The following is a 27,340-nucleotide window of genomic DNA, read 5'->3' as shown; positions in this document are numbered from 1 at the left end:
CAGATATACTTTTTTTTTTTTTTTTTTTTCTATTTGGTAACAGCAGTATAATAGAATACCTAAATTTCTTAACCTGTATACAGATAGATAAAGCAACACACAAGATTTAATATAATACCAAAAGTTTGGTACTTTTTGTTGATGATTGCAACATTTTAAATTTGACGAATTCGTTCGTGATATAAAATAACATGTAAGATATATCTCTGCATAGCCATTCTACAACGTATCTATATGGTAGCAATTCACCTGGTGTTTTACACGAAAATCTATTGATTCTCCGTTTTTTTAATAATAAAAGAAATACAAAGAGCAACAAAAACATGAAAATATTGGACGTTTCAGAGCAGAATAAGGATATTTTGGATACATCAGGCAAAATTTCCGGGCACCTTAATTTCTCCCTCTTTACTTGACAAATAATTTACTCGACTCCTTATATACCCAACTCATTGAAAACGATTTCCCATCCTCCTCGTTGAAAAAAAAAGAACTTGTTTATTTAAAAGAATATAAACCCCCCCTCCTTTAAATTTGGTCTACCTTCACATTAAATATATATATATATATATATATATATATATATATATATATATAGGTCTACCTTAGCGTATTGAAGATGTCCTTCTTTGTCTTTTTCCAACACAAATCACTTTCTTGATCGACTATTGTGTATCAAATAGCTATTGAAGGTGAAACTATTCGAATCGCGAGGTTAACTATTTCTCTGTGTTCATAAATGCTCACAGTAAGAAATTCTTGGATGTATAATGCACATTCTGCATCCTTTCCTTCTAAACAAAAAATTAAATTAAATCAAATTACATTATGGTTGAGTACCATTGTTGTCGGATCTAACTTTTGAAACAGAATGCTATCTAGTTACAGATTTGAGCGTGCAGTGTGGATTCTTTTGTAGCTTTACGTGGGCTTACCAACATCGCAAAACTATCGTATTAATATTACAAACGACTTGAAAGTGAAAACAAGATAAAGATAAAGCACCTTAACTAGCGACGTGTGTTGTTCAGTGGTCAAGCAATTTTCTGAGGCAGCGTTTCGAATGCGGAGACGGTGTTATCGAACTTGATGCGATGTAGAGGAGCGCCGCTTTGCTTGATGGCACAAGCCGTCTTGTCTTCTAAAGGGCAACGTGCTTTCAACATCGAGAACACGTGATTGTTTAGCCTCCTCGCTTTCTTCATCGACTCTATTAGAACATCCCATCCCTTTTTTCAACCAAAAAAAAAGAAAAGAAAAAGAATCAAGTCCCAAAAAAACAGAATCATATATGCATGTCATTTTGCACCAGTTTAAAGAAATTTATAATGGTTTTTCGTACTTGGGTCAAATGGGGACTCCGGGGCGCTTGTGTGAACGATACAGCCTCAACTTCGGCCACATTGAGGACTTGGTACGAGAAATCAAACAGTTCGAAATGTAATTGCTGGCCGAGCAAGTATATTATCGTGCAACCGCCCCATGCTATCGAATCACCCAGTAGCTCGGTATTGCCCGATAATTGACTAGAAGACTCTTCCAGGTATCCCTAAAGTCCCAAACGATAATTATTTAAATTTAAAAGGAGATAATATAAACAACTACATCTGATATTTGGCTTTTCTGTGAGATCGTAGATACATTCAGGGTATAGAAAGCCAAACAAAGTGTTTGCTTACGATTTGAAGGCCACTGTATATCCGATAGAAGTCCTTTGAAATTGTGATGTCGACAAAGCCTGTTTTGGGGATAGCGCTCCATTTACTGCAACATTTATCCAGTGCTGCACTAGTGAAGGCAAGGGCGTATTCAAGCACACTTCCCGTGTTAAGGTTAGCCTTGTACAACAGATCTGCAAAAAAAATGGATGCACTGTTACACACAGAGCCACCAAGAAAATTTCGCAACCAAAAAAATAAATTACAAAGACCATAGGAAGTAGATATCTCAAATTATAATAATTTCGCAGGGAATTCATAACCGACAAAAGCATTTATAGGTCGAATGTTATACCGGCAGCCTCTGCCTGTTTTGATAGCGTGTTGAAAGACGCTGGGCTAGGACAAGCCCGGTTCGACACAATAGCGGTAGTGGCTGATTTAAAGAGACTGACAATAGGACTATCTCCATCCTCTTGCGAATGTAAAACTTGCCCATCTGGACCCGGAAACAATCCTAGCCACGGGGCTGTTTGCATGAAGTTTGACGTATCTACTTCTCTCTGTTTAGTTTATAAACATTGCATTAGTAAGATTCGGGTCACCAGAACAACTGTTCAGCAAGCAAAAATACCCATAAATATTCAAATTAACCAGAACAAAAAAAAAGGTGGCATTCCATGGAAAAACAAGGTAACAGTAGTATAAAGGAAATTCTCGTGAAGAAAAACTATTTTTTATATTTGATTTTACTAAATGGATTTTTCATTAGCATCTATATAATCCAACATTCAGCGCAAAATGTTAGGATACCAACCAAAACAATATCAAGTAGCCCCATCCAGTATATCACGCTTCCTATCTCCTTTATCCCACGGAGAATCTGTGATTTTATCTCAGATTTTGTTCCCCAGTTAAGAAGCTCTTTAACAAGCCTCATAGAACCTGTAAATAGAGAAATCTTCGTAAGACTTAGACAGGGCAAGAAACATAAGACAGTTATGAGAAGCACAAAGACATTACAGATTAAACAGATAGTTACACCTTTCACATCATTTAAGTTACCAGCACGGAAATGAAAGAGTGGTAATGCAAACACAGTTGCATAACTCATAACCGCAACATGACATCTCTCAAACACATTTGCAGAAATTAAATATGTCATCTCCCTTTATTTAGAAACAGTTTTCAGAAATAAATTAAATATGACACACCTGCCACACCCCCATCAAAAGGAAGCAATCCAATAGATTTTGGCAGTGCTTCCTGCAACACTGTAATCAACGGCTCAAGTGTACTGATCTGAAACAAAAAAACTGAGCATGAGGCAATGTACTTCTAGTAATATTGCTAACATACCTTTATTTTTTATATTATTTAAAAAAAAATGAAACCAACTTTTAGTTGTATTTACAGATGGTTGTATTGTATCGTAAAACGACGTTGATGAAAAAAAAAAAAAACAGTTTGGTAGGAACAACAACGGATTTGTGAATACCTTGTTTGATATGTGATCCAGAAGAGCTCGTATAAGCCACGGCAGAGATCTGGATCCTAGAAGCCTGACAATGGAGAACATATGGGGAATTCCAAAGAATCCACTGTGCAACCGAGCAAAACTTTGATGGGCCAAATTTAAATCCTATCGCATCAAGTGCCAACCAACAAGGAGAAATTAAGATTGTGTGTTAAGGAAAAATTAAGAGTACAATTTTATGCATTTATGACTATATGACTGGAACTGGAAAAACTTGGCGCATGATTGCATATGAAGTTAAAGTAAATGTACGGAAACATAAATTTATTTTGAGAGTGAAAAATTGAAATTAATGTCACTTTAGAGTGCCAGAGACAGGTTCTTACTTGAGTACCACAATAGAAACTAGGCTTTGCATGCGGAACTGATGGCTTTTGCGGAGGAACAAGTGGAACCTTTGATGGCCGGATAAAGCGCTGAGTAGTATTGCAAAGGATAAAGTTCGGCAAGAAGTCATTTTGCATCTCCAACCATATCTGTCAGACAAAGTATATCAATAATTTAGAAAGGAAAAAAAAAAATTGATCCTTGATTTTCTAGTTTCCAGCCCTGCTAATAAAACTCTTGTGCTAACAAAAAAAAATATATTACTAAATCAGTTCTCGATTGAGCTCATATAATTAGTACATTTCAATTGACAAGAGACTAGCACACATTTAGAAAATGAACAATTTTTTTTACTAAACCTGGGAAGCAAGTCGACTCGAAAACGAGATGAGAGAGACATTCTCTTGCATTTCACTCAACATGAGACTAAATGAGTCTATTGGAAGAGCTGCAGATAGCAAAGCATGTGCATGCTTTAAAACGTCCAGCAACTTCTCCAACTCCTGAAAGCAAACATCATATCAGGCCTCAAGCACGTAACAGGAAAATACCAAGTATTTTGGTTCTACTCAGCCAGGAAAACGGGAGTAGCATTATTTACCACTATAGCACACAGGTCCTGAGACTCGAAACGATAAAAAAGAAACTCGAGATTATCTCGGAAAGCTTTATTCATTCTTTCAGTGATCAAGCTTCTCAAATTAATTGTCCTCCCAAGAAGCTGTACATTACGCAAGATTTAAGCAAGCAAAACAAAGAAAAGGCACCGATTAGTAAATGACATGATATATACAAAGATTTCTTACATAATCAATAGACAAATTCCAATGAATACATTTACCTTCACTCTTGTCATTTTAAGTAACTCGCCAAACCTCATAGGCTGAACAGAAAACTTTTCTCCATTATCTAATGCAAAGAGGAACGACGTATCAAGTAGTTCACTGCAAATAAGATCAATAAGTGCTATTTATTTCTTTCACTAAATACATCAGTAGTAGAACATGAAAATTAACCAGTGAATACCATGCAGCCCAGCTCTTGTAATGCGTAAAAATAGTCTCACATAGTTTTGAAACAAATACATCAAAGCAGTGGTCTACCTGTGATTGAAATCCGTAAACATGATCAATCATTCAGAATCTGTCACGAAAACGAAGAAATACAAGAAAGGATCTTTCTAAGGGAACTTTGTCAAACCCACAACTGAGTAAGTTGGTCAGGATATGACTCGAACCCTACCTAAACTTTAGGTGTTTGAGGTGCTCACCAATTGAGATATCCAACTTGGTCAGGATAAAGGCATTTTGAAGATGGTAAATAAATTGAATACAGTACTAGAGCCACATAATATATGGGTTACAATAAGCAAAATAAATGTGGTACTAAATACTCATATTAAAATGTAAGTAAAGTTGTACCTCAGCCTCAATTTCATCGTAGAGGAATCTTTGCTTCAAGACAATCAATGCTTGTTGCGCTGAATCATTATATATGTCAAAGGGCATCAGAACACTCTCAAGAAGACCCGCATTATGTGATTCAAGTACATAATCCACTAGTATCCACGGAAGAGAGCATTCAATGGGAAACTGAACAAGGAGATCAAACATGTTTCACAAATATTAGAAGAGCATATTGGGAAATATTATCTTATGTTGCTTGGGTCCAGACTGAGGTTCAAGAACTTAACAACAGCAAATATAATCTGCAACGTGGAACCAAAAAGTGGTACTGTTAAAATTAAAGAAGTGTACGCTTTTCTGCCAACGGGTTTCAAGTAATATTCAGTAGTAAATAGTTTCTATGTTCTTGTAATCAAAAGGATTATTAAATTCACAATTTCAATTGGTACAAATGTGATGTTTTATACCTGAATAACACGAGATGACTCCAAATAAAATTCTCTGAACCATAGGAAACCAAGGTCTGTCAAAGTTGCCACAGTTGCTGCAAATAAAATCAGATGAAGGCCAGAGTAAGTATTTAGTATTTTCTGATGCTGCATGAAACTATGAATGGGCTAAATGGCACTATGATGTAGTTTTTTTTTTAGTGTATTACCTCACACGTAATTGTTGTTTTAGGTTTTTAATTTCTGAAAGACCATACCAAAAATCTAAACTTGGAGTCTGGGAAATAAAACTATTACAGTTTCGAGAGAAAAATTAAAAAAAAAAAAAAAAATGGCACTCTTATAAGCAAGTAGCCTAAAAGCACAAAAGAATAACTTGAAATACCTGAGTAATCAAGTATATGCAGGAAAAAGCCAAGCTTGTAAAAGAAGGTTTCCAAGAGTTTCATTTCATTGACAGGAATCTCAGACCCAGTATTACCGAAGAGTCCTCCAGGCTTTCTCAGATTACCACCGGACACCACCTCGTATATCAGGAATTGCAAGCAATGAACCTAACAAAGAAAAATAGAACCTTATCAGATTCTTCTTCTTTTTCCTGTTTACAAAATAGTACCAGAACAGGTAAATATTATTATGATTGTCAAAGAGGATAGGACTGGTAAATATTATTATGATTATCACAGAGGATCTAGTACTAAATGTTTCTTATGATTCCAATTTGGCTCTGACAAACAGGTATTGTTTCCAACTATTTGAAAATAGAAACTACCAGATTGTGTGAGAATCAAGAAAACATTCAGTAAATCTAAACTTTCAATTCACAGACAGAAAGAGTAAGAGAATATAAACCTGAGAGGCTGTTGGAGCTACAGGCCTAGGGAAAAATAAGTTAGCTTTACTTTCTTCGCCTCCGTGCTGCATAGACTGTAACTCAGACTCAGACTTGCTTGTATTTGCCATCCAGTCTGCTGAAAGTGTTCGCATATCAGAAAGAATCCTGAAAGCAGCACCAGTCAAATGAGCGTATAAGAGATTTGAAAAAAAAAAGGAACAAGTTCACAAGCTAAAATGTTAATAAAAATTTGTGCAATCTATAAAAATAATTTTTCGGGCTAGCTATAATGCCGCATTATACTAAATGGTTGAAATCTTTAACTAATTCATACCTAATGGAAATGAATAGAAACCATAACCATGAATTACATTCAAAGTAAGCCCCACCTAGAAAGATCCTTCTTCTTCCGGAACGTAGTACGCAACATCGTCGCCAACGTATTCTGGACAAAATCTTGCACTTCAGCATGTATGGTTTCCCACAAAGCATCAGCCACCAAAGTGTCACATTGCTGCATCATTGATCCAACACTTTTTATGAAGCTTACAAGTTCCACAAGAGCTTTCCTTTCTTCTGCGCTGTAATTATAACGCACAACCTATAATGGAGACAAAAGTAAGTCATCAATCCATTAATTATTTGTCATGTAAGAGGTGGTTTGATGGACCCTTTTTTGTATCTATTATCTAATGGCTAAGTATGGTGGTCAGGATGGCAACAAAGTATAAGGTTCCCAATGGAAATTCCAGTTGTCTATCTGTTTGTTAATTCATACATATATATATATATATATATATATATATATATATATTACTTTTTCATAGTCAGATAATGAAGCAGAGTTCTCCTGTGATTCTGCAGGTACAAAATCCTTGCATGGCCGAGAAAATTTCCATGCAGATTGTTCCCAGATGCGTGCAGTCCATCTGCTTAGAAGCTGAAAACCTTCGACAACAATATCATACATGTTTCCTTTAACTTCTTTACACCATTCTACGTCTGCGTTTTCAATTGACTTCATCAACAAGATCTGAAGAAGAAAGAAGACAAAGCAAAAGAATTGACTTTTAGTTCACACCTCAAACAATACAAGAAGATAGTTTCCATTAGCAACGCGCGTATACCTGATTCGTAGCGGAAGCAAAACGTGTGGTGAAATCATCATGCTCGACACGGATGACTGCAATGTGATTAACAATCAGATAGTTCCTCTGATATGTAAAGAATGTCAAGGTTCACAAAACAGATGCAACGTGAAATCTTTTGCAAGCGTCAGTGAAGAAGTAATTATCATAAAACTCAAGGTATATATATCAACTAAAGGATATTCTTGTGCTTCACGGGGTGGAAGTTCATGGGGTGCTGGAATAGTAAGCAGGCGAGTTTGAGAAGAAAACTTCTGAAAATACATAGATAACTCTTTCATGATAGCAGCAGGGGAGAGATGAAGATCTGGAAATGCAGGAATGACTGGATCGTTCTGCAAAAGGCGAAGGAAATTATCAAATCCAGTGGTTAAAAAACTCAAATTTTCAAAAGGATGGGAATGAGAATAAGTTCTCCATTCGACCAAGTAAACATTTTTTTATTCATGAAAATTTACTCAATGTTGTACCCTGAATATGTTGATCAATCTGTTGATTTTCACCCTCTTGTATAGAGACTCGCTATCCTTCTCTGAAGATGTAGCCAAGACAATAAGAACTGGCAAAACGCGCAGAAGGATGTGCCGCTCTGGGAACAGAAGTGCAAAATCCAACTCCAAGGACTCCACAGAAAATACTATGAGAATCTGAAGGATGTCCTCAACACTGAATAAGGTTAAGGATATAAAAAAAAAAGAACGAAAATCCATATACAGTTATATTCTATAGCAAAAGCCCATTACAACGATCTGCAATAGAGCTTAATTTGGATACTTGTTTACGCGGAACATCTCAACATGCAGATTCAATAATATAGCCCACCTCGTGCTTAAGAAAATCTGTCAAAGTTGAAACAATAAACGTTAACAAATTATAACAAGGGTAAACCGCATTTTTTTATACAAGTTCATGAAACAAGAGAAACCTGCAAGTCATCTAACTCCTCCCTCATTGAATCAGTATCATGCCACTGAGCACTAACTTGTGTGAATGTCCTGACAAATTATCCAAAATATAATATATGGTCAACCAAAGTGGAGGCAAATAATTTTTTCCGTATAATCTAAAAATTCCATGCACGGCATCAAATCATTTCATACCTCTTGTACCAAGAGAAGTCATTAGGTATGCTTGCTTTAGCATTTTTCAGATGATCAAGTTGTACTAAAACGTCAAGTAACTTCAACATGGACCTAAAAAAGGAGTGATATCCATTCTTGTCATCAGACAACAAAAGGTTATGGTTAAAGTAACATTAAAAGACTTCTATTACGCACCATAAATGTGTTACTGTAGGACCATTGATGCGCCGCTCTGGCCTAGAAAATCGTTGCATGTCAGCAGCTAGCTGCACCAAGAGAGTATTATTGATTCTAAATGGTGAACATATATATAGACAAAAAAAATTCGCAACAGAACAGTGATATGAACACATACTTTAGATGCGGCTGATGATTGCCATTGTTGTATTTCACGTAGACGACTCATTTCCAAGTCAAGAACTTGATATGTTTCCATATACAAGTCAGCTTGACTTTGTTTCATAGAATCAGGAAGCTGCAAAATATTGTTCTTTTGTCAAACATTGTAGAACATGTATATATTAAAAAAAATAATAATAATAATAAAAGTGACGACAGTTGAATGGTGACTAAAACAGCTGAATTCTCTTTCCATGAAACACAAAATACTCCCCTAAGTAGATACACAATGAATTAGCACATTGATCTCAGTGGGTAAAATGGATCAACCTGTGGAAGAGCTTTTACACAACTGCGATAGGTATAAAGCACCGATGCCATCTCCTTTCCTTCCTGAATGAGAACATTCTGTTCGCATAGCAGAGTTTAAGTATAAGATCATTCATAATCCAAGCAGCTTAACCATATTACTCATGAAAAATTGAAGGGACCATGTACCATTTGATTGAGAGCTTTTGTGTCTTCTGATAGAGATAGGCGATATGCTGAAACATCGGTATATTCTACAAAACAAAAAAATAGAGAACAAGTCTGTAAACTGAGAAATGTACCCACATTACCATATTTCAGGACTACTTCAACGATATTTTGCCTACTGAATTTCTAAGTATACATATAAGGATTAAACTCAGAATTAAGGCCCCCAAATAAACGAAAAGCGTACCAACTGGACTTTCTGTTGCACTTCTCTCTGATAACACCCAAACTCCTGGTCCTTGAACTTGAGCTTGATCATCCTACAGAGTCGTTGCAAAATAAATAAATAAATCGACTAAAATAGCAATTGAAATATCTAAATCGCAAAACTCCAACTTCAGTTGAGAAAAGTAAGAGACAGTTTCCTTTCTGATAAAACTAGCTGAATTCAAGGAATTCTCTTAAGAAACAAACAAAAGTTGCGAAATTAGGAGCGAAATACCTCGAGCGAGAATGTAGATAGCGCGGCAATTGCTTCTTCCACGGGAACTGCCATGAGTCTTACTAAATTAGCCTTGAGTGCGATCTGAAGAGAAGTTAAATCACCGTCGCATAGCTTGATTCTGAGCAAAAGTCGACATGAAATGAATGCTAACGAAAGTCGGAGAAAGATGTCTGAGTTGGTTCGCGGTTCGGAATTGGAGTTGTTAGACCCACTGCACTAAACCAGTTGGGTTGGACTCTCGGACATGCTTTGGATTCTTACATTCACATATTTAAATTAGATTTATTTTTTTCTTACCCCCTTAGCTGTAAAATAAATATACTGCATGTTATGCTTTAAATGTGGTAACTAGTTTGGTCTAGCTGTAATCCCACACACACCTCGACGGAAAGGTTATGGGTTCAAACCCTCATGGGATGCAAAAATGCATGCCCCTAGGATTTATTCTAATAAGTATGTAATCTTGGTCAATAGTGTCACATATTATGTAATCTTGGCCGATAGTGCCACTTGCGCTTTGCACCGTTAATATATCATGTAATTTTGGCCGATAGTGCCCCTACTACAAAAAATAATGTCGATTAAAATGTGTATTTGGTCGGTAATTCATTTGAAGTTTCTTATTTAGGGCATAGATGTCATGATTTTTTTAGAGAGAGAGAAAGAGAGGAAAAGGAAGAAGTAATTAAGAAGATTGATCCACTAGGTTGCTTGGTTAGGCTGCAACAATGATGAATAATTCCTTGATATAAATATTGTACTTAATTCTTGTTGAGAGATGGACCATCACTTTCTCTACATGCTCTCGCTCGTTACTATTTTAAAACTGCAATTTCTTTTCGGTCACTAATTGAAATTCAAAGGTGAATCTTAAGAAAGAGGAGAGAAAAACAGAGAGGGAATCATCCAGATCGTCGGTAGCACGTTCTTGACCATTTAAATCAAGCCATACAGTCGTATCTATATTCTTATATCTTTTTTCATATTATAATTCTATATTTCTACTAGAAGATGTTTCCCAGCTTGGTAAGAAACGACGTGTCGTTTTCCCTTTGGAAGGATTTATGCGATAATCCCTTTATCCTAAAAAAATGAATTATATATAACCCTTCAAAACGATTTTCAAAAATTCAAGACACGGCTCTAAAGTCTTTAAGCTAATATGCTCCTAATTTACAACCGCAAATATGAAACTTAATTACTCTATCGACATTCAAATATTAAATACATTACAAAACTAAAAAACTAATCAAGCGTTGGGACGTCATTAACAGGGTTAGAGCTCTCGTTGACCTGTCTCGCAGCAATCACTCTGTCCAAGGTCTCATCCGTGACCGTGATTCCTGTCGTCTCTAAATCTGCAACTATTGCCACGGCCGCGTCTAACTCCCCGAGCTCAAGGCAAAGAGAGATGATTTCATCGTATAGCGGACTGCAAGCACAGCAAAGAATATTCACGGTGTTGACTTTTCGCGTCAAAGATATTTATGTGAAGGGCATTTATACGTCTTTTTTTTTATATACCTTCCAAATGCGTAACCAAGACTGTGCGTTGTCTGCAAAATCTTCAAGAAAGCTGACGGCAAAGGAGCCTTTATCGCTGCACGTATGATCATCGCACAGTCCCCGATTGTTGGTGTCGCACCCAATTCTATGACCTGAAACACGGAAATTTATGTTCTTTGATTGCTAAACACGGAAATAAGGGTTATTTGGCAGGAACATACCTTTAACATAACCCCAATGGCCAACTCAACTTCCCACTCCGGAGACCATTTTCGAGGAGGTTTGTTCTTTAAATCCTTCTCCCACGTCCAACCCCAAGCATCGGCTATTGTGTACATATCATCTACATCAAATATCTTCCTTTTCCTCATCTCCTTAAATGCCTCGTATATATCTTCCGGAAACCAATCCTCATCGGCATCGTCCTACATCCATTTGTGGAATGTAGACAGACATTTGTTAAAAGACCACAATTGAGGTCGCACACAATCCCCTCTTACCACATAATGCCTACTCTCAGTGTATCACTTCACTCTTTACAATTATCGTAAAAAATAAAAAATAAAAAATAAAAAAATAAAAAAATTATAAAATCACATGAGAAGCTGAATGAGTGAACAGAAAAACGAAGTACCTCGATAACTCGTGATTTTCTACGCGATTTTTTTGACGATGTAGATACTTGGTCGAGATCTTTCATCAACTGAACTCCTATCATTTGAAGAGGCTTCTTAGCTTCGACTCGCTTTTCCTTGACTGTTTCTGCATCGGGGGTCTCAGCTGGTTCTTCGATCACGTTGACCCCCTCTTCCTCCTCTTCCTCATCGTTCTCATCAGCCTCGGCCTCAGCATCATCTTCCTCTGCATCCTTTGCAGTATCACCCTCCGCGTCAGTATCTCCAGATTCTGATGTCGCTATGCTCACGGTTGTTGCATTATCAGTGTTCAGGCCTTCTCCAAGGAACCGGCGTTTCCAGAACTCTGTATCCCCTTCATGGAGCTGGATTCGCGAGATCAGTGCATCCAGTTCTTCATCAACCTTTAAGACATATCACATTCAGATTTAGTGTTATTTGGTTGGTAAAGGACGAGATACCGATGCCTTATCAGAAGAGGAAACTTTGCTAATGATACCAAATCCAACATAAAGCAGCATGTCAAAAAAATATATATGCTGATCAGAAAGGCCAACAACACTAACTTGTGAGAGACTTCTACTTAACGATATGAACATAAATTTATTATTATTATCATATAATTAGATTAATAAAGACATGTAATGACTTGGAACGGTTGAACCCACACCCTGTTTAGCATAGGTGGACATGCTTAACACTTAACTAACCTCGCTAGTTAGGACATGAAATGAAAGGTAAATGATAAGATTAATAACTGAAGGATATCATGATAACAAAAAAATACCTCTTCTTCTTCCTCCTCCACAGGAGGAACCCAGAGGGGACGACCGCGAGAGCGGTTTATTCTTCTTGCCTTTTGAACGCGCTGATAAAGAACATTTCTAGTTCCATCAGTAGGCAATTCTTGCGCTTCTAACTCTTCCTTTAGCTCAGCTACTACCATTTTACTCGCAGCTTTGGGCTTCAAAACGTTCTGTTCGGGGCCTTTGATAAGTTTCTTTAATCGTTCCTGAACTCTGATATAATCTGCCTCAGTTGCATCTCCTAGAGCTGAAATCCCTTCATTTCTCAAAGCTCTCAAAAGCTTTCTGTGGTATATTTTTAAATTCTCTTGACATCTTTGCTTGAATGATGTCTCTATAGGATTTGAGTATATAAAACCATCAGCATCAGGATCTAAAGGAGTTTTTCCTCTACGAGGCACCCATCGCTTGCGTTCACCGGTAAGCCCACCCTCTGCAACGTATCTGATTATTGTAACGAGAAAAGAAAAAAAAAAGTAAAAAACAACAAACAAAAACGAAAACAACAATTGGAACTAAAAATTGCAAGAACGATAGTAGAACTGTTGTAAATACCTGGCAACGTAATCAATCTCGTATCCAAGTTCTGCTTCCTCTTGTAAAGGTTCAATCCACGAGCTAACCAAAGTTCGATATTTTTTACTCAAGATCATAGCTCGTGGAGGAATTTTTTGGTTTTCTTTGACCAAAACGTCTAATGCCTCTAGCAAGTCAACAATTCTTCCTGAACACAAGTATAATTCAGTAAAATACAAATTTATTAAGAATTGATCACCACATCCATAAATAATTTTCCAGGTAAAACTGAGCCAAACCAAAAAAAAAAAAAGTTCCAACTGCAGGAAAGAAAAAAATTAAAAAAAAAATGAAATGCAACAACCACTGAAATTATTGGTCTACAGAACAGGATCATAAGGAAGAAACCAATGTTGTCCAGAAGCCTCGGTTAGCTGTCTTGCTCACAATTTGTAAAGCCTAATGTCACTTTGAGCATTAAGCGACCAAATGGAGAACTTTCAGCGCTATTCGCTTTAGCTAAGACTAAATTCAGCTGACGAAATATTTATGCCATATGCATGTGCTTTTATTGATGTCGAGTGCAGTAGGACGACGCAACAGATGCTTTAAATATCTGAACATTAACAGCATTGAGCAAAGAAAACGTGATAATAAAAGCATGTGTACCTTCTCGACATAAAGCCCGAAGATATAAAGAAAGAGGATCCCCATAGTTCCCATCAGCATGTAAAACTTGTATTCCCCCTTCAAAGTTTTTAAGGGCACGGAAATGACGTATAGCTTCTCCTATCACACAATACTTCGTAAAGCACTCCACTAACAGCCTAAACATGAATCACAGTGCAAGTATTTAGAATTAATTAAAAAACCAAATAGAATTAATTTATAATAAAAAAAAAACATACGCATGAGTCTTCACATTAGGCTGCACACGTTTATAATCTTTAACCATCATGCCTAGAAGTTCAGCCACATCTTGCACTCTACACATCAACCAATCATATGGGAAAACATAAGAATCCGATGAATCGATTAATCTGGAATTTAAGGATGCTAGAACAAAACAGGCAATCTTACAACTGACCTATCATAGGACTCGGCCCTGGTATATGCTTGTATCACCCAATTATACGACTCTGTATCCGGCTTCATAAATTCTGCAGTATAAGAAACTAGTGTAAGCATAGACTCTTAACATTCTAAAATAAAACAACCCCGTTCAAACGACCAATCATTCTCAAAACTTATACAGTTGTTCTATGAGATCACTTAAAACGAGTCTTCTCTACAAGCGAGATTTCCGTAAACACCTTTTTTTTTCTATTTTGCAGAGAAACATATGCAGGGTTTTAGAAACATAAGGAACAACTAAACATACATAGTAACATAATCACCAACAGAGGGTAGGGAAGTGTGAACCTTCTCCTCCATATATCATGTTCTCAAACGTTGTCATAGAAATCTCAGGAATTCCACAAGTAGCCTAAAATTGTTGCAGCAAAAACAGTATATCAATCTGTCAGGCTATGATCAGGTGTTTTACAACGAACATGCATTGAGAAATGAATATACCTGCACACTAAGAAGGCAGTTGAAATGGAAAGTCGTCGCCATTCTACCAGCAGCCTCCATCTCGTAGGCGATTTCCAGGGCATTGGAATGGTCTCCGGCGCGGCAATCTTCGACGATCATAAGGTCGTAGATCTCATCAGTGGCTCTCATCTCGCCTTTGCACCCCTTCAAGAAAACCATGTTCGCATCCTCGAGATACTTGTTCCGAACAAGCTCCTCTGCAAAAACATATACATATGTATATATATATATATATATATATATATATATGATAAACGCAAAACAGAAGCAGTGTTGACCAGATTGCAAATGACGATGCAGTACCAACGAGAACAAGCCAAGCGCCGCGGATATCGTAATGGAGCTTTTCCATGGCGGCGAGGATCTCCAACCCACTCGTGGCCTGTCCTTTCGATCCGAACAGCCTAACCAGCGCCACAAACGTCTCGTGGAGGGGTCGGAGACCCGCGCTGAGCTCTCTCCTCAGCGATTGCATCTGAAAAGGCAAAATTCAACACTCAGTTCGATCATTGCAAAAGCAAAACAACACGCGAACGAAGTCCACGGAGTCGGAAAAATCTACTGCAGCTTCGGAGTCTCCGTTGAAGCAATGAGCGACGATGAGGCCGTGGTAGGAGCGAGGGCCGGGGGTGAGGCCGGCGGCGACCATATCGTAGAGGACGTCGGAGACTCCGACGGCATCGCTGCGGCGAGCTCGGTCCATGAGCTCGTCCATGAAGGTGAATCGGAGGCCTTTCTCGGCGGCGGAGGAGGACGAGTCATCGTCCTTGGTTTGGCCACGGCGTCTCCGGGGAGCGCGGGGACGCTTCTCCGGCGCGGCGGCGGCGGCGGAGGAAGCTCGGACGAGGAATACAGCGTTTTTTGGGGATGAGGGTTTGGAGGAAAAAAGAGGGAGAGGAGTGAAGAGAAGTGCGGACATTTGGAGCGGAGCGGATAAGATTTTTTTGGGTTTTCATCAGCAGCGGGAAGAGAGCGAGTTTGCGAGGGATTTAACTGTTTCTCTTTTTCTTTCTTGTTTGTTTCGATAAATATCAGATATACCCCTGAGTTTTGTTGAATGACAATTGGCTTCTTAGACTTTCCAGTATTTACAAAGAAAGTCCATAACAAGTAACAACTCCGCACACTACCTAATTTTTTTGGGAAAATGTCATTTATATCCTTTTGAGTTTTTTTTTGAAATTTTGTATCACAATCTTGTGTTTCAAAGTCGATAACAATCATTCCTATCAATTTAATGTTTAAATTTATTTATTTATTAATTATTTAAAATTCATCCCTTAATCGACATTTTAATTGACTTTTGTGTATTTCATTTATATGCCTATTTTTTTATATAATTCAACACGCAAATTCAACCAACATTTCGATTAAGGTATAGATTGATTTAGAATGAAATAAATCAATATGTTATTATCTATTTTAACTATGTTGATATCGGTAATTAACATGGAAAATTCAACAATATTGTTAAGATTTTTTTTTAAATTAATAGAACATAAATACAAGATATGATTGGGATCGACTATAAAATACAAAATCTATATGCATGTTGTTAAGAATTGAACGCGGAAAAACACAATTCTTCAAGCTTTCAACACTAAAATCAGATCAAAACACAAAATCAACGATAACTTATGCAAGAAGTTATCTGCGAAACAGGGCGCGAAGAACAAAAGCACAAAGAAATTGGGGAAGAAGAAGGAAAAGACAAGTTGATTTATCCTGGTTCAGATTCAGAGAGAATCCTAATCCAGCCAGGCCTCGAGAGGAGTCCTATTTCGATGACCCACTATCTTCAAATGAGTTACATGTACAAATCCAATCAAATCTTTGATCTCGACCTCAAGCTTCAACCCAGAACACTTGAACAAGCCTCACAACAGATTTCACTTGAGTTTTCCCTGAGATCAAGACCCTCTTCTTGATCTCTAACACTCTCTCTCTCAGATTTGTCACTTCTCTCTAACAACAATGAACTAACTAACAATATCCAAGCTAGTGTTTATAAACCACATTACCCTGGTTACAAGATGTCTAGGTGCAACGTAACCACCTTACTAACTTCAGTCCGTGTCATGATGACGAGGCACAGCTTTCACACATGTATTTTGATAAAAGTCTGAGATGTTCATTGGGTAAAAATCGAAAATATAAACAAAATATTTTAAAGCACAAATTTAAGTGAATGTTTCGTGAAACTTAGTAATAATTATGGTAAATTTGAAAAAAAAAGCTATATAGCTAGAGTTTAATCTGAACTCATTATTAACAAAATCATATAATTTCAATAAATGTTTATTTATTTTTATTTTGCAAAAGTTTTCATTTAAGTGGTTATACTAACATGGCTACGTGTGATTTTTTATTGGTTATACATGGATAACGTAATATCACATACAAGGACGACATTTCCCCAAGATATACAGCTTATTGCGTTTAAAGTGCTCATTAATCACATATATAAACAAATTTGTAGTTGTTTTTTCATGTTAAGATGGGCAGACTTGGTGCGAGGACGGAACATAATTTAGCAATCTTTATAGCATCTATAGCTAAAGCAAAATGGTTGCTTGATGTCACATATAGTAGGCGAAACCATTCATTCTACGCATATATATAGATACTAGATGCATGATATTGCACAAATACAAAACGATATTAATTCCACAAATAAGCAGAAAAACAGAAAAAAAAAAAAAAAAAAGGACATTACAATATAACCAAGCACAAACCAACACTGTTTCTCATAACTAAATTAACACACGAAAATCTACGATAGGATCGCAAAAGAGTTGCTATATATATAGATACCCTTTGCTATTCATGACTCGAACTCGAAGGGCTTAATTCTTCTGAGCCTGCTGGTTCTTGGCTTCTTTGACCAGTTTGACCAGAGCAGCGATTTGGGGGACAGAGATGGGTTTGGCATAGCATTCGTTCAGACCAGCTTCGACGAACTCTTTGAGCATCGGACCTTCCTCGTGCGCAGTGACTCCCACAATCTTAGTCTCAACGCCCATAGCTCTCAGTTCCTTCGTTGCCTTTATTATTATTTCACATACATATCATATATCATGAAGTAAAAAACTTATAAGTAACAGTATTTTACACGTAAAAGTACATTTTCTTTCAGATGATGCGTGATAATTATATAATAATTTTGTTAATCTATAAATATTTAATAATATTTTTTTAAGAAAGAAAGATAAAATAAAAGTTTTACATAGTTCTAAATTAATTATATTTTTAAAAAGATAAGGTTAAGAACACTAATTTTTTTTTTAAATGAAACGTGGACGGTACCACGAAATTTTATTAATAAGCACTCACTTGTGGCGGAGGAAAGAACACTAAATAAACTATATTATTCTTTTTAAAATGAATCTCAGAAATAAAAAAGAAATATTAAAAATAAAAAAATAAAAAAATCGCCCTTGCATGCATGCGTACATGCACGAACCCCTTAAAAAAATACACTTTTTGCTAGTTTTTATAAATCAGCTTCCGAACTTTTTTTTTCTAATTTAAAAACCTGGCTGCATAAGTACGTACCTGAGCCCCGTTCATGACCGGCATGTCCAGGTCCATGAGGATAAGGTCGAAAGTAGCCCCGGCTCGATGGAGATCCACCGCAACCTTTCCGTTCTCGGCTAGCTGAGAGTCCAAGCCCAGGCTGTTCACCATGGCTCGGTGGACCAAGCGAGTGAAAGCTTGGTCGTCCACTATGAGGACACGAAGCTTCTTTTCTTTGGTATCATCAGATGATGACTTGGTTATGTTTGTCTGGTCGTTGACTGGTCCACCGCTGGTTTTGACTTCCTTTCCTTTGGTGGTGACGTCATCGCCACTCACAACCACCGTCACGGCCTCCTTCTCTCCGAGCACCATTTGTTCTTCTTCTAGTATGTATGCACATATATACATTATTATATTAATAATGATGAATATGAAAAAAATACATATATTATAAGTGTTATAGAGTACACATACCTTTCAACAATTGAGACTTGCTGAGTTATGATATTTTTGAGAGCTATAGCTTAGTAAATTAGATGTTGAACAAGTTTGAGTGTGGAAGTTTGGGGTGAAGCAAGCTCTATTTAAGGTCACTGGAGACAATCCACTTAGAATCCAAATCATTTAAGAGACATAGATAAGGCCTTGATTTTCTTTATGGATTTGAAGCTAGAGTTGGAGAGGCAGTGAAAGCTGTGTATGATCTAGACAAATATTTTAGTTAATGCATGAGATTCATTGAAGAGAGAATTGTTATCTGTGATCAATGATCTCAACTTTCTCTTTTTGGATTAAATTTTAGAAAAATCCGGCTCTCTCTGCGAAAACAGGCATTTATTTCGCTATCTTATCCGATCGAGATACGAAACCTCGGATTCTCTTCTTAAAGTAGGCAGTTTTTAAGCTCGACATAAGATGGATTTAAATTCTTCGAATGATCGGTGGATTCTCATATAATCTTGATTATAACTATATAAGGGTAGAATATTTAGCCTTTTGAATAATTTGACTCCATTTTGGTTTTAGAGAAATTAAAAGGAAAAAATACTATATTTTTAGACACATATTAAAGTTTATCCTTCCATATATATGTTTACATTTTAAATCATGGCAAAGTTTGTGTAAGAACGGGTTGAGCCGGGACTTCGAACCAACAAATCAGGGGGCAAAACTAAATAAAAACTTCAGGAGGGACATATTAGGAAGAAGTCTTATGATTAAATTTGTATTAAGGCTGGCTCATTGTATGTAAGTGTAGTAGAATTAATTTAGATGCACCACATGAGATAGGTAACTTATTGTTTTTCTTTTCTTGCTGGGGGGTGTTATATAATAAAGGCTAGTTTAGTGTTAGCCCTTGCTATTTTGTAGAATTTTGTAATTTGACCCTGAGACTATTATTTGAAACAATGTGGTCCCTAAGATTGAAATTTAACTTATTTGAGCATCTCGCAATCTAAATACTAAACAATTTCTCTAAGGATTGAAATTTTTGAGTTCAGGCTTTCGCTTCAAAGTCAATTCCGTAGCTTAAGCTGAAGTTTGCTAGTACTTTTTGGAGTATTTAATGTTTACATCACATGTGGCATGAGATCACAATTATCACGAGAGTGACTCTAAAACCCTTGTTGACGCTATTCATGGCAAAATAACAAGCTCGTCTTGGACGATGAATTGCCGCTGGAAATTTAATTTGGAAGTGTTAAATAACATTGCATTCGTGCTTGAGTATCGTGAATTTAACATGTAGGCAGAGACTTGCTATGTAATTTTGGACATGATTTGAGTAGTCATTCTCTCTTCCCGTTTCTTGATCTTCCTTTAAATATTCATCAAACAATGATTGCAAGGGTTATAAATATAAAAAAAATATTGTGCAATGTCTACTGTCTCGTGCAATTATTTGCTTTTGCTTCTTTCTTTGTCCTTGTTTTAAATAAATATGATTATCATTTTAAATTTATAATATTTATAGAATCTTCTTGTCCATGACTCTTTTAAAAAAAAATGTCCACGCGACATTTTTTTCTCGGCGAACTATAGCTGATAATATCAACAATTGCATGCAAATCAAATTTCTGATATTTTAGATATAAAAAAAAATGACTACGAATACTGCTTGTGGAATTAACAGAAATAATAATTAATATCACATGCATGCATGTTCCCACTTTTCCACCAAATGAAGGAGATGGTCATAAATACAAGTAAAAAAGTTGGAATTATAATATGATCTACAACATAATATTGACAGTTTCTTTGATATTGGTTTTCATAATAATGTGCGGCTCGGATTTTAGTGTAACTTTTTCCTAGTTTCGCAATTTATAGCAAGCTTCTTCTTTTCTCAAAAAGTGCAATATATAGGCGCCTTTATCCACTTCATCACATATTATTCTCATTTGCCTATATATAGTTTATCCTGGCGACATTATACTTCTAGCTAGCTAGCTCTCAAGGCAAAATATATGGATTATAGCTAAATACCTAGTTCAAATGAATAGATATTCAAAATAGTTAAAGTTTGTATAAAATTAGTAAAATAGTCAAAATTTACAACAAAAAGGTACAAATATTAGAATTTCAATAAAAAAAAATACCCTATAACTAAATATTTTGAAAATCATAAATTGCTTATACACATTGTTAAAAAAAATATTAATATATTAAGAGGCTGTCACGTAGTTTTGTCAAACGTGACGATTTTTGAGTTTTTCTTTGTTTTTTTTTTATATTCTTACCTCTCTTTCCTTTTCTTTCTTTTTTTAGTTTCCTCCTCACGCACGCGAGTGCATTACTTACTACTTGTATAAAGAAGACGATTTAATATAACTTCTAGTTTAGCCAGAAAGGAAATGTGGCTATAACTTATTATTTATAAGCCAATACATGTATTTTTTTTATCGGAACCAATACATATATAAAAAAGAAAGAAACATCACATTTGATGAGTTTCTATAGGTCATATCTTTTCACCGCACATTTAACCATTAATGATTTAATTATGCCTACTACACATGTAAACCCTACTACACATGTATATACCAAAGTAGCTAACTATATATAAAAATTTATTATCACCGAAATTAAAAGCAATTATGACTATATATAGTAAATGTATTAAACTATTAATTTTTGTTATACTAATTTAATAATAATCTAAAATCCGGAATCTATAGCCATGATGGAGCTTAGATTCATGGGGTGCATGAGCTCGTCGGAGCCTTTGGTCATTTGGTCGACGATGATTTTGTTGGCCCTTTCCGACGGATGAAAGGCGTCCCAAAACGCGTACGTGTCTCTGTTAGGGCACAAATTCGATGCCATGGTGCACAACCCTAGCCCGTTGTACGGTCCTTGCCCACAACATGCTACCTTTGACGTTGCAAAACCTGCCACACACAACCACCACAGAATTTGCACTCATTAATTAATAATATTGTTCCGTAATATTTAAACATTTTTTTGCATGTGATGGTGATTTATAAATTATTATAGTTTATATAAGTAAATTAATACGTACAAATATTACAGGACTCATACAAATTCCTCCAATTATGCCATTTAGATGTGCATGTGGTTATTATGGATACAAAGTATCCTGGAAACTAACCCACGTTAGGTCATGAAATCATAAAGTGTGTATACATATAAATATAAATATTAAGGGACTAATAAGGAAAAAAAAATCTTAGGGGGGTGAATTTGTAATTTTTCTAGTATAAAATAAAAAAAATAAAAAAAAAACTAAATAATAGTAAAAAATATAATAAAATAAAAAGTTCAAGGAGGGGCTTTAATTAGCACATGCTGATACTATATAGTAGAACTTTTATTAATCCATTATATTTAATAACATTTCGGAGGAAGGAGATAAATATAGGTTGTACATTGTTTTGATGATTTAGTTTTCGAAAATGATAGGTTTTTAGTCAAAATAATGATCCTATTGATAAAAAAAAATAAGCTTATAATTACATTTTTAACTAAATATATGAGGGGAGAGAGAGAGAAGGTATATATATAGATATTGTAATAGTAGTAGTAGTGTGCACCGTATGCTCTAGGGTTGGTGATGAAGTCATAATGCATTTGAGCCGTATTGGCGGCAATAAAGACGTGAGAGCCAAGTTGACGATTAAGGCTCTGAATCATCTGGATGAGCTGTGGGTTGTAAAGCCCGGCGGCTCTCTGGAGCTCCGGCGAGCACTTTCCGTTCCCTCCGCCCCTCATGGCCAGCTCCGCCGGCACACACCCCAACGGACCCGTCCCCGTCACCAACACCCTCCGTGCCCCAAGCCCATGCACTCGCTGATCATACACACACACACACACATTCATTACAAGTCGCTCATTATATAAATACATACGTAATAAAGACCATTTATTCTTGGGGGGCTAGATTAAATTTCTTTTTCAACAGGGGCTAATACGAAATTCTTCGATGTAAAATGAAAATAAAAATTTTAAAACAAAATGATAAGAAGGACTGAGCAAATATAGTATATAAGAAAAAAAAAAAAAAAAAAAAAAGAAGAATGTACCAAGAGGAGTTTGCGGTACTCGACGATGAGAAGCTTGACGTAGTCAGGGAGAGAGTACTGGCGAGACCTTGGTGAGAAGGGCAACAAGAAGTAATTATTGACGAAGTCATTTCCACCGACGGTGATGAGAACCAGCGCTTGATTCACCACTTGCTTTGCCCTTCTCGCTCCAACAAGCCCAGAGAGCCTACGCTGGTACTGCTCGAAGTACTCCAACTGTCTATACATCCTTATCACGTTTATCTGCAACCACCACCACCACCCATATATATATATATCATTTATTACCTTGACCTACCTTTTTTACGTGCAAAAAAAAATGTTACTAACTATAGTGGTGCTTACAAACTGAACTCCGGTGTCGTTGAGAATTCCGATCCCCGCCGATGCAAAGTTGGCGCCGATTAGTAGCTTTTGGCCGCTCAGCTGTGGGCTCAAGTACGGCAATGTTGGTTCCGACCCGATTTGTTTGCCTGTGCCACAGAACCATAAATGTTATTTAGAAGGGTAAAATAATAAATACAATTTAATTCGTTTTTTAGGGACAAGGGAAAAAAAACCATATATAATTTTGTACCGAAAGTCTAAAATTACAGACAAATTAACACACGTGTGACACCGTCATTTCGTAATGTCAATTTCGACTTAATTTAGATGATTCCATTAATTTTAACAACAAAAAAAAAATGAAAATCGGAAAATAATGCGATGCTTGTTAACGTACTAATGAAGTCGGGGATGTTGTAGCCGTTGGAGAAGCGGCCGGTGGGGCGATAATTAGAAGGAGCAAAGTCAATGCCGTAAGGATAGGCGTCGGCTCGAGCCGTGGTGGCCAAGAAATTGTTGTTTCCATTGTCGACGAGAGAGTCTCCGAACACAAACAGAGCTCTCGCCTCGGCCGAGGATACACCAAGAATCATGATCATCATGACTACTATAAGCGGTGATGATGAGGAATCCATTGCCCTTTGAGCTATAGTACTATCAATTTGGTATAGAGGAGACTTGGGATGAAGAGAATGAGAGAGTTACGTAGGGTTTAAATAGTAGAGGCTTTCCTTGTTGGAAGGGAATGATCAAGATATGCCTCACTACGAACACACCTAGTACGTACAAGTTGTTGCTTATTTGTCAATAATTAATCCAATGTGGTTGCATTTATTATGCATGCAACTTGGACTTGACCACGCCATAAGCCCATTCAAGTATAATAATAATGTTTGTAATGATATATGTTAATAATTTATTAATCAACAACGTACATGAGGATAGTAACAACACAGACGTGCTATACATGACGATGTGCTATTAAGGTACGTAACATTTAAGAGCTTTATTTTATCGTGCGCGATGTCGCTGAGTTTTGTGGGTGGTTTTTTTTATTATTTTTCAACCATGATGATTAGATATCACGTACGTTGCATTGAATATTAAGAAGCTGCTAATAATGTACGAACCTTCGTATAATAAACGAGAGTCAAAATGGTTGGTTAGAAAAATTAAAGCCACTCGTAATAAGTCTAGTTCTTATAATCAACTTTTTTTTTTGTTCAATTATCATGTTTGGAGTTTGGACCACGTAGCATTCTTTTTCTGACACTTTTTTCATCTACTAAACAAAGAGGTTAATGAGTTCTTCAGTGGTCAAGTAAGTATTAATAAGATAAGATCAGTCAATATATATTAATTGTCCTACCCGTATCTGACGAAAGTCAATCAGGTAAGTACGATCAATTAATTGCTTGATATGAGAAATATATGTTTTGGAGATAAGTGAATATTACTAATTTCAGAGAGGTGCGTTTCACGCGTTAAACTCTTATTTTTCGATTTGAATTTCACGTGTTCTCGAGTGACTTCTGATGTGTTTAATATATTTTTTGAGTGATTTACAGGTTTAAGATGCCAATTGGATGTTAATAAGGTTAGTAGAGCATCACGTGATATTACGGAGCTATTTTGAGATGATTCGAAGACGCTTCAAACAAGTTAGAGCAAAATAAGAAACATGACGTCTTCTTCTACATGATTTTGAGATTCTCTATCAAACATTATGGAATAATTCTTTCTACTATTGGATAGATCCAACGCATATTTATTTACAATAATCGGACATCGGAGCTAAAAGTTATGACCATTTCAAAAACGGTGCGCGCTGGAAAAAATTGGCGTGCCGCGCCGATGAGAAATCCGAAGATTCGAGCAACAGTTGCAGTCAGCGAAGAGAAAATTTTAAAAAGGTCGCGCCGCGCAGTGCAAAAAACTGCACTTTCTCGATTCGCGTCTTTACTCCGTTTTGAATTGTTTGATATGATCTTAAGGCTCAAAAGCCTCCGAAAACACCACAAAACACTCTCTCTCTCTCTCTCTCTCTCTATATATATATATATATATATATATATATATTAGACTCCTCATAATCAGAAGAGAGGTTTTATTTTAAGTTTATATTAGTTGTTTGGCTCATTGAGAGATAAGAGGCAACAAGAGAGGAAGACCACCGTTCGTCGCGATTGACAACCGCAAATTCAGTGTTTTTCTTTCCATCTCTATTCATTGAAACTCCAGTTTGTGTTTTATTGTTTTCATGGTTTGCTTTTATTTCTTTTGTGATTTTGTTACTCCCGTCCCCATGAACTGAACCCTTTAAAGGTGATGTCTTAGTTTTGCTTGATTATGGTTGTGAATTAATTATTTATTTATTGAAGTATTTTTCATGTTCTTCTTCTCTATCGCTTTATTTAATTACATGATTAATGCTTGTGTGAGAGTCGCGACCTCATTCATGATTTTTAAGATTGACTTGATGCTTGTGAAAGATTAGGTTGATTGTGCATAAGAATTAGATAACTACATCCCTAAGTTAGAGATAGTTAGACTGATATGGAATCGTGTGTACACTCTTGTTTGTTTTGTCATATTTTTAGAGTTTGAGATCGAGAGATAAAAACCCGGTATTGATATAGGTTGTTAGATGTTTGAGAGAGATTTATTGATAATTACGTGAGTGTGATTAGTGAAGAAAGAAAACCGAATAGAATCGTGCGTAGTTTTAAGAATCCCGATCATATGAGAGTTTAGCGAAGCATTGCCCTTGTCTTTTACTAACTTGTTCACCTGTATTTACATTGTACTTTAGTTTAGTTTGTCGTTTTAGTTAATAATCATATTTTGTTTATTTGAGTTCATGATTCATTGATGGCTTGTTTAAATAAATGTTTAAGCATAGTATTTGAGCGACTACGTGCACTTGCATACGAAAATATCGCAACAATGTAATCAATGTACATATTAAATTTTAATAATCAAAAGAACTAAACCTGATCAAATAATTTGTGAAATTGTTGGTACTGAACTTCATAAAATTAAAATTAATATGAACGGAACAATATAGTTCTGAAATTTACTTCAGACAGCAATGTTATTTTTATGTAGCTTTATACACAATTTTAATCTTGGCCAAGCCAGATCACTATATTTTATATATTCTTTTGGACACTTTATATTAATCAGCCATCGCATTACTAGATTAAGAATCAATTAATGATGATTTATGAGCTCAGTTCAGCAAAGTTCAGAAAGTTGTGGGTTTAGGTTTTGATCACTTAAAGTTGAGAAAGTAGACTTGAATATTTGCCATGTGATTCCATTTATGGAACCATGATTATAAATGAACATTAATAAATATACAAATATATATAAAATATTCGCTTTTCACCAATATCCACCTCAAAGAATAATAAGCTATAAACATTGTTAAACTTAGGGTTTTGATGATGCATATTAGATAGGCTTCACAAGACCAACCACTCTAGCCAGCTTATTTAGTATTATATATTTAAGTCAGTGCTGTTTTGACTCATATACCATTATATATAATAAAGGCTAGTAAGAGAAAATTTGGATATGAACTAGTATCAATAGCGTATATTATTTTTCATATATCCTTTTGGAAAAGGAAATCAATAAACTATCTCGAGTTATACATTGTTTACCGAAGAAAATTGTGATTATATATTTAGGACCGCTAAGAAGAGAGAAAAAGTGTAATGATATAAATGTAGAATATTATGTAGTAGTAAATGTGTAGCATCAGTGTTGCCAACTACTCCAAGGCAATATATAATATGGCTTGGTTTATGATATATAGTATATAGTCGATCTACCTACTTTTTCAGGTTGTTATTAATTCCTACAAAAATTAAAAAGTTAGTATTCTATTGCCATTGTGTTATTCGGCCATTATATATGAACCATCTTATTCAAATATATATTGTCAATTACTAGCTGGCAATAAAATATTACTACAAATATATAGTCTGATAGATACTATTACCTCTTCTATGAAGTCTTTTAAGGATGCAGATTCAAATCTCACGACTGTAAAAGAAATTATATCTCGAAATTAAAAGGTTATACTTGTAATTTGTGCTTCATTGTCTAATATATTTGATT

At 35.9% G+C, this 27,340-nt stretch overlaps 3 protein-coding genes and 1 pseudogene across 3 annotated transcripts; all 4 read right to left on the bottom strand.

The window, feature by feature from the left end:
• Positions 1-764: 764 nt before the first annotated feature.
• PIR121 (transcription activator) lies at positions 765-10,007 on the bottom strand. Its single transcript, XM_089600856.1, has 30 exons — positions 9,761-10,007; positions 9,506-9,578; positions 9,280-9,344; positions 9,112-9,189; positions 8,798-8,917; positions 8,638-8,708; positions 8,461-8,553; positions 8,286-8,355; positions 8,135-8,199; positions 7,831-8,026; positions 7,544-7,695; positions 7,340-7,433; positions 7,030-7,245; positions 6,602-6,813; positions 6,230-6,377; positions 5,763-5,931; positions 5,396-5,472; positions 4,944-5,114; positions 4,549-4,625; positions 4,364-4,466; positions 4,124-4,243; positions 3,882-4,025; positions 3,522-3,671; positions 3,157-3,300; positions 2,873-2,960; positions 2,476-2,603; positions 2,014-2,221; positions 1,680-1,852; positions 1,343-1,549; positions 765-1,229 (listed from the first exon to the last, which is right to left on the bottom strand). The coding sequence occupies exons 1-30, from the start codon at positions 9,812-9,814 to the stop codon at positions 1,035-1,037; spliced, it is 3,861 nt and encodes a 1,286-aa protein (XP_089456982.1). The 5' UTR covers positions 9,815-10,007; the 3' UTR covers positions 765-1,034.
• Positions 10,008-10,849: 842 nt separating this feature from the next.
• On the bottom strand, positions 10,850-15,793 carry PTAC3 (plastid transcriptionally active 3). Its single transcript, XM_089600862.1, has 13 exons — positions 15,385-15,793; positions 15,126-15,297; positions 14,802-15,019; positions 14,649-14,712; positions 14,314-14,386; positions 14,135-14,212; positions 13,896-14,053; positions 13,266-13,434; positions 12,692-13,154; positions 11,904-12,308; positions 11,491-11,694; positions 11,288-11,421; positions 10,850-11,195 (listed from the first exon to the last, which is right to left on the bottom strand). The coding sequence occupies exons 1-13, from the start codon at positions 15,739-15,741 to the stop codon at positions 11,009-11,011; spliced, it is 2,682 nt and encodes an 893-aa protein (XP_089456988.1). The 5' UTR covers positions 15,742-15,793; the 3' UTR covers positions 10,850-11,008.
• Positions 15,794-17,668: 1,875 nt separating this feature from the next.
• Positions 17,669-18,713, bottom strand: LOC149382420 (two-component response regulator 24 pseudogene; annotated as a pseudogene).
• Positions 18,714-21,158: 2,445 nt separating this feature from the next.
• LOC149382419 (GDSL esterase/lipase At5g33370-like) lies at positions 21,159-23,879 on the bottom strand. The gene is made up of 5 exons (XM_089630746.1): positions 23,610-23,879; positions 23,231-23,358; positions 22,886-23,128; positions 22,397-22,652; positions 21,159-21,733 (listed from the first exon to the last, which is right to left on the bottom strand). The coding sequence occupies exons 1-5, from the start codon at positions 23,845-23,847 to the stop codon at positions 21,501-21,503; spliced, it is 1,098 nt and encodes a 365-aa protein (XP_089486872.1). The 5' UTR covers positions 23,848-23,879; the 3' UTR covers positions 21,159-21,500.
• Positions 23,880-27,340: the final 3,461 nt, after the last annotated feature.

The sequence above is a fragment of the Urtica dioica genome, chromosome 11 (genome assembly GCF_054948205.1).
Source record: "Urtica dioica subsp. dioica isolate 48M chromosome 11, U.dioica_male_clone48M_v1_H2, whole genome shotgun sequence".
Classification (NCBI taxonomy): domain Eukaryota; kingdom Viridiplantae; phylum Streptophyta; class Magnoliopsida; order Rosales; family Urticaceae; genus Urtica; species Urtica dioica.
This window is presented reverse-complemented; position numbering and strand designations above follow the sequence as displayed.

Coding starts and splice junctions, on each gene's coding strand:
- PIR121 (XM_089600856.1), bottom strand. CDS start 9,814: ATGGCAGTTCCCGTGGAAGAAGCAATTGCCGCGCTATCTACATTCTCG. Junction 7,246..7,339: donor TTGCTTCCGCTACGAATCAG/GTATACGCGCGT, acceptor TTTCTTCTTCAG/ATCTTGTTGATGAAGTCAAT. Junction 1,230..1,342: donor GGAGTCCCCATTTGACCCAA/GTACGAAAAACC, acceptor GGTTGAAAAAAG/GGATGGGATGTTCTAATAGA.
- LOC149382419 (XM_089630746.1), bottom strand. CDS start 23,847: ATGGATTCCTCATCATCACCGCTTATAGTAGTCATGATGATCATGATT. Junction 23,359..23,609: donor CAACATCCCCGACTTCATTA/GTACGTTAACAA, acceptor TCTGTGGCACAG/GCAAACAAATCGGGTCGGAA. Junction 21,734..22,396: donor CACCAACCCTAGAGCATACG/GTGCACACTACT, acceptor TGTGTGTGGCAG/GTTTTGCAACGTCAAAGGTA.
- PTAC3 (XM_089600862.1), bottom strand. CDS start 15,741: ATGTCCGCACTTCTCTTCACTCCTCTCCCTCTTTTTTCCTCCAAACCC. Junction 14,713..14,801: donor ACTGCCTTCTTAGTGTGCAG/GTATATTCATTT, acceptor CAACAATTTTAG/GCTACTTGTGGAATTCCTGA. Junction 13,435..13,895: donor TCGGGCTTTATGTCGAGAAG/GTACACATGCTT, acceptor ACTTGTGTTCAG/GAAGAATTGTTGACTTGCTA.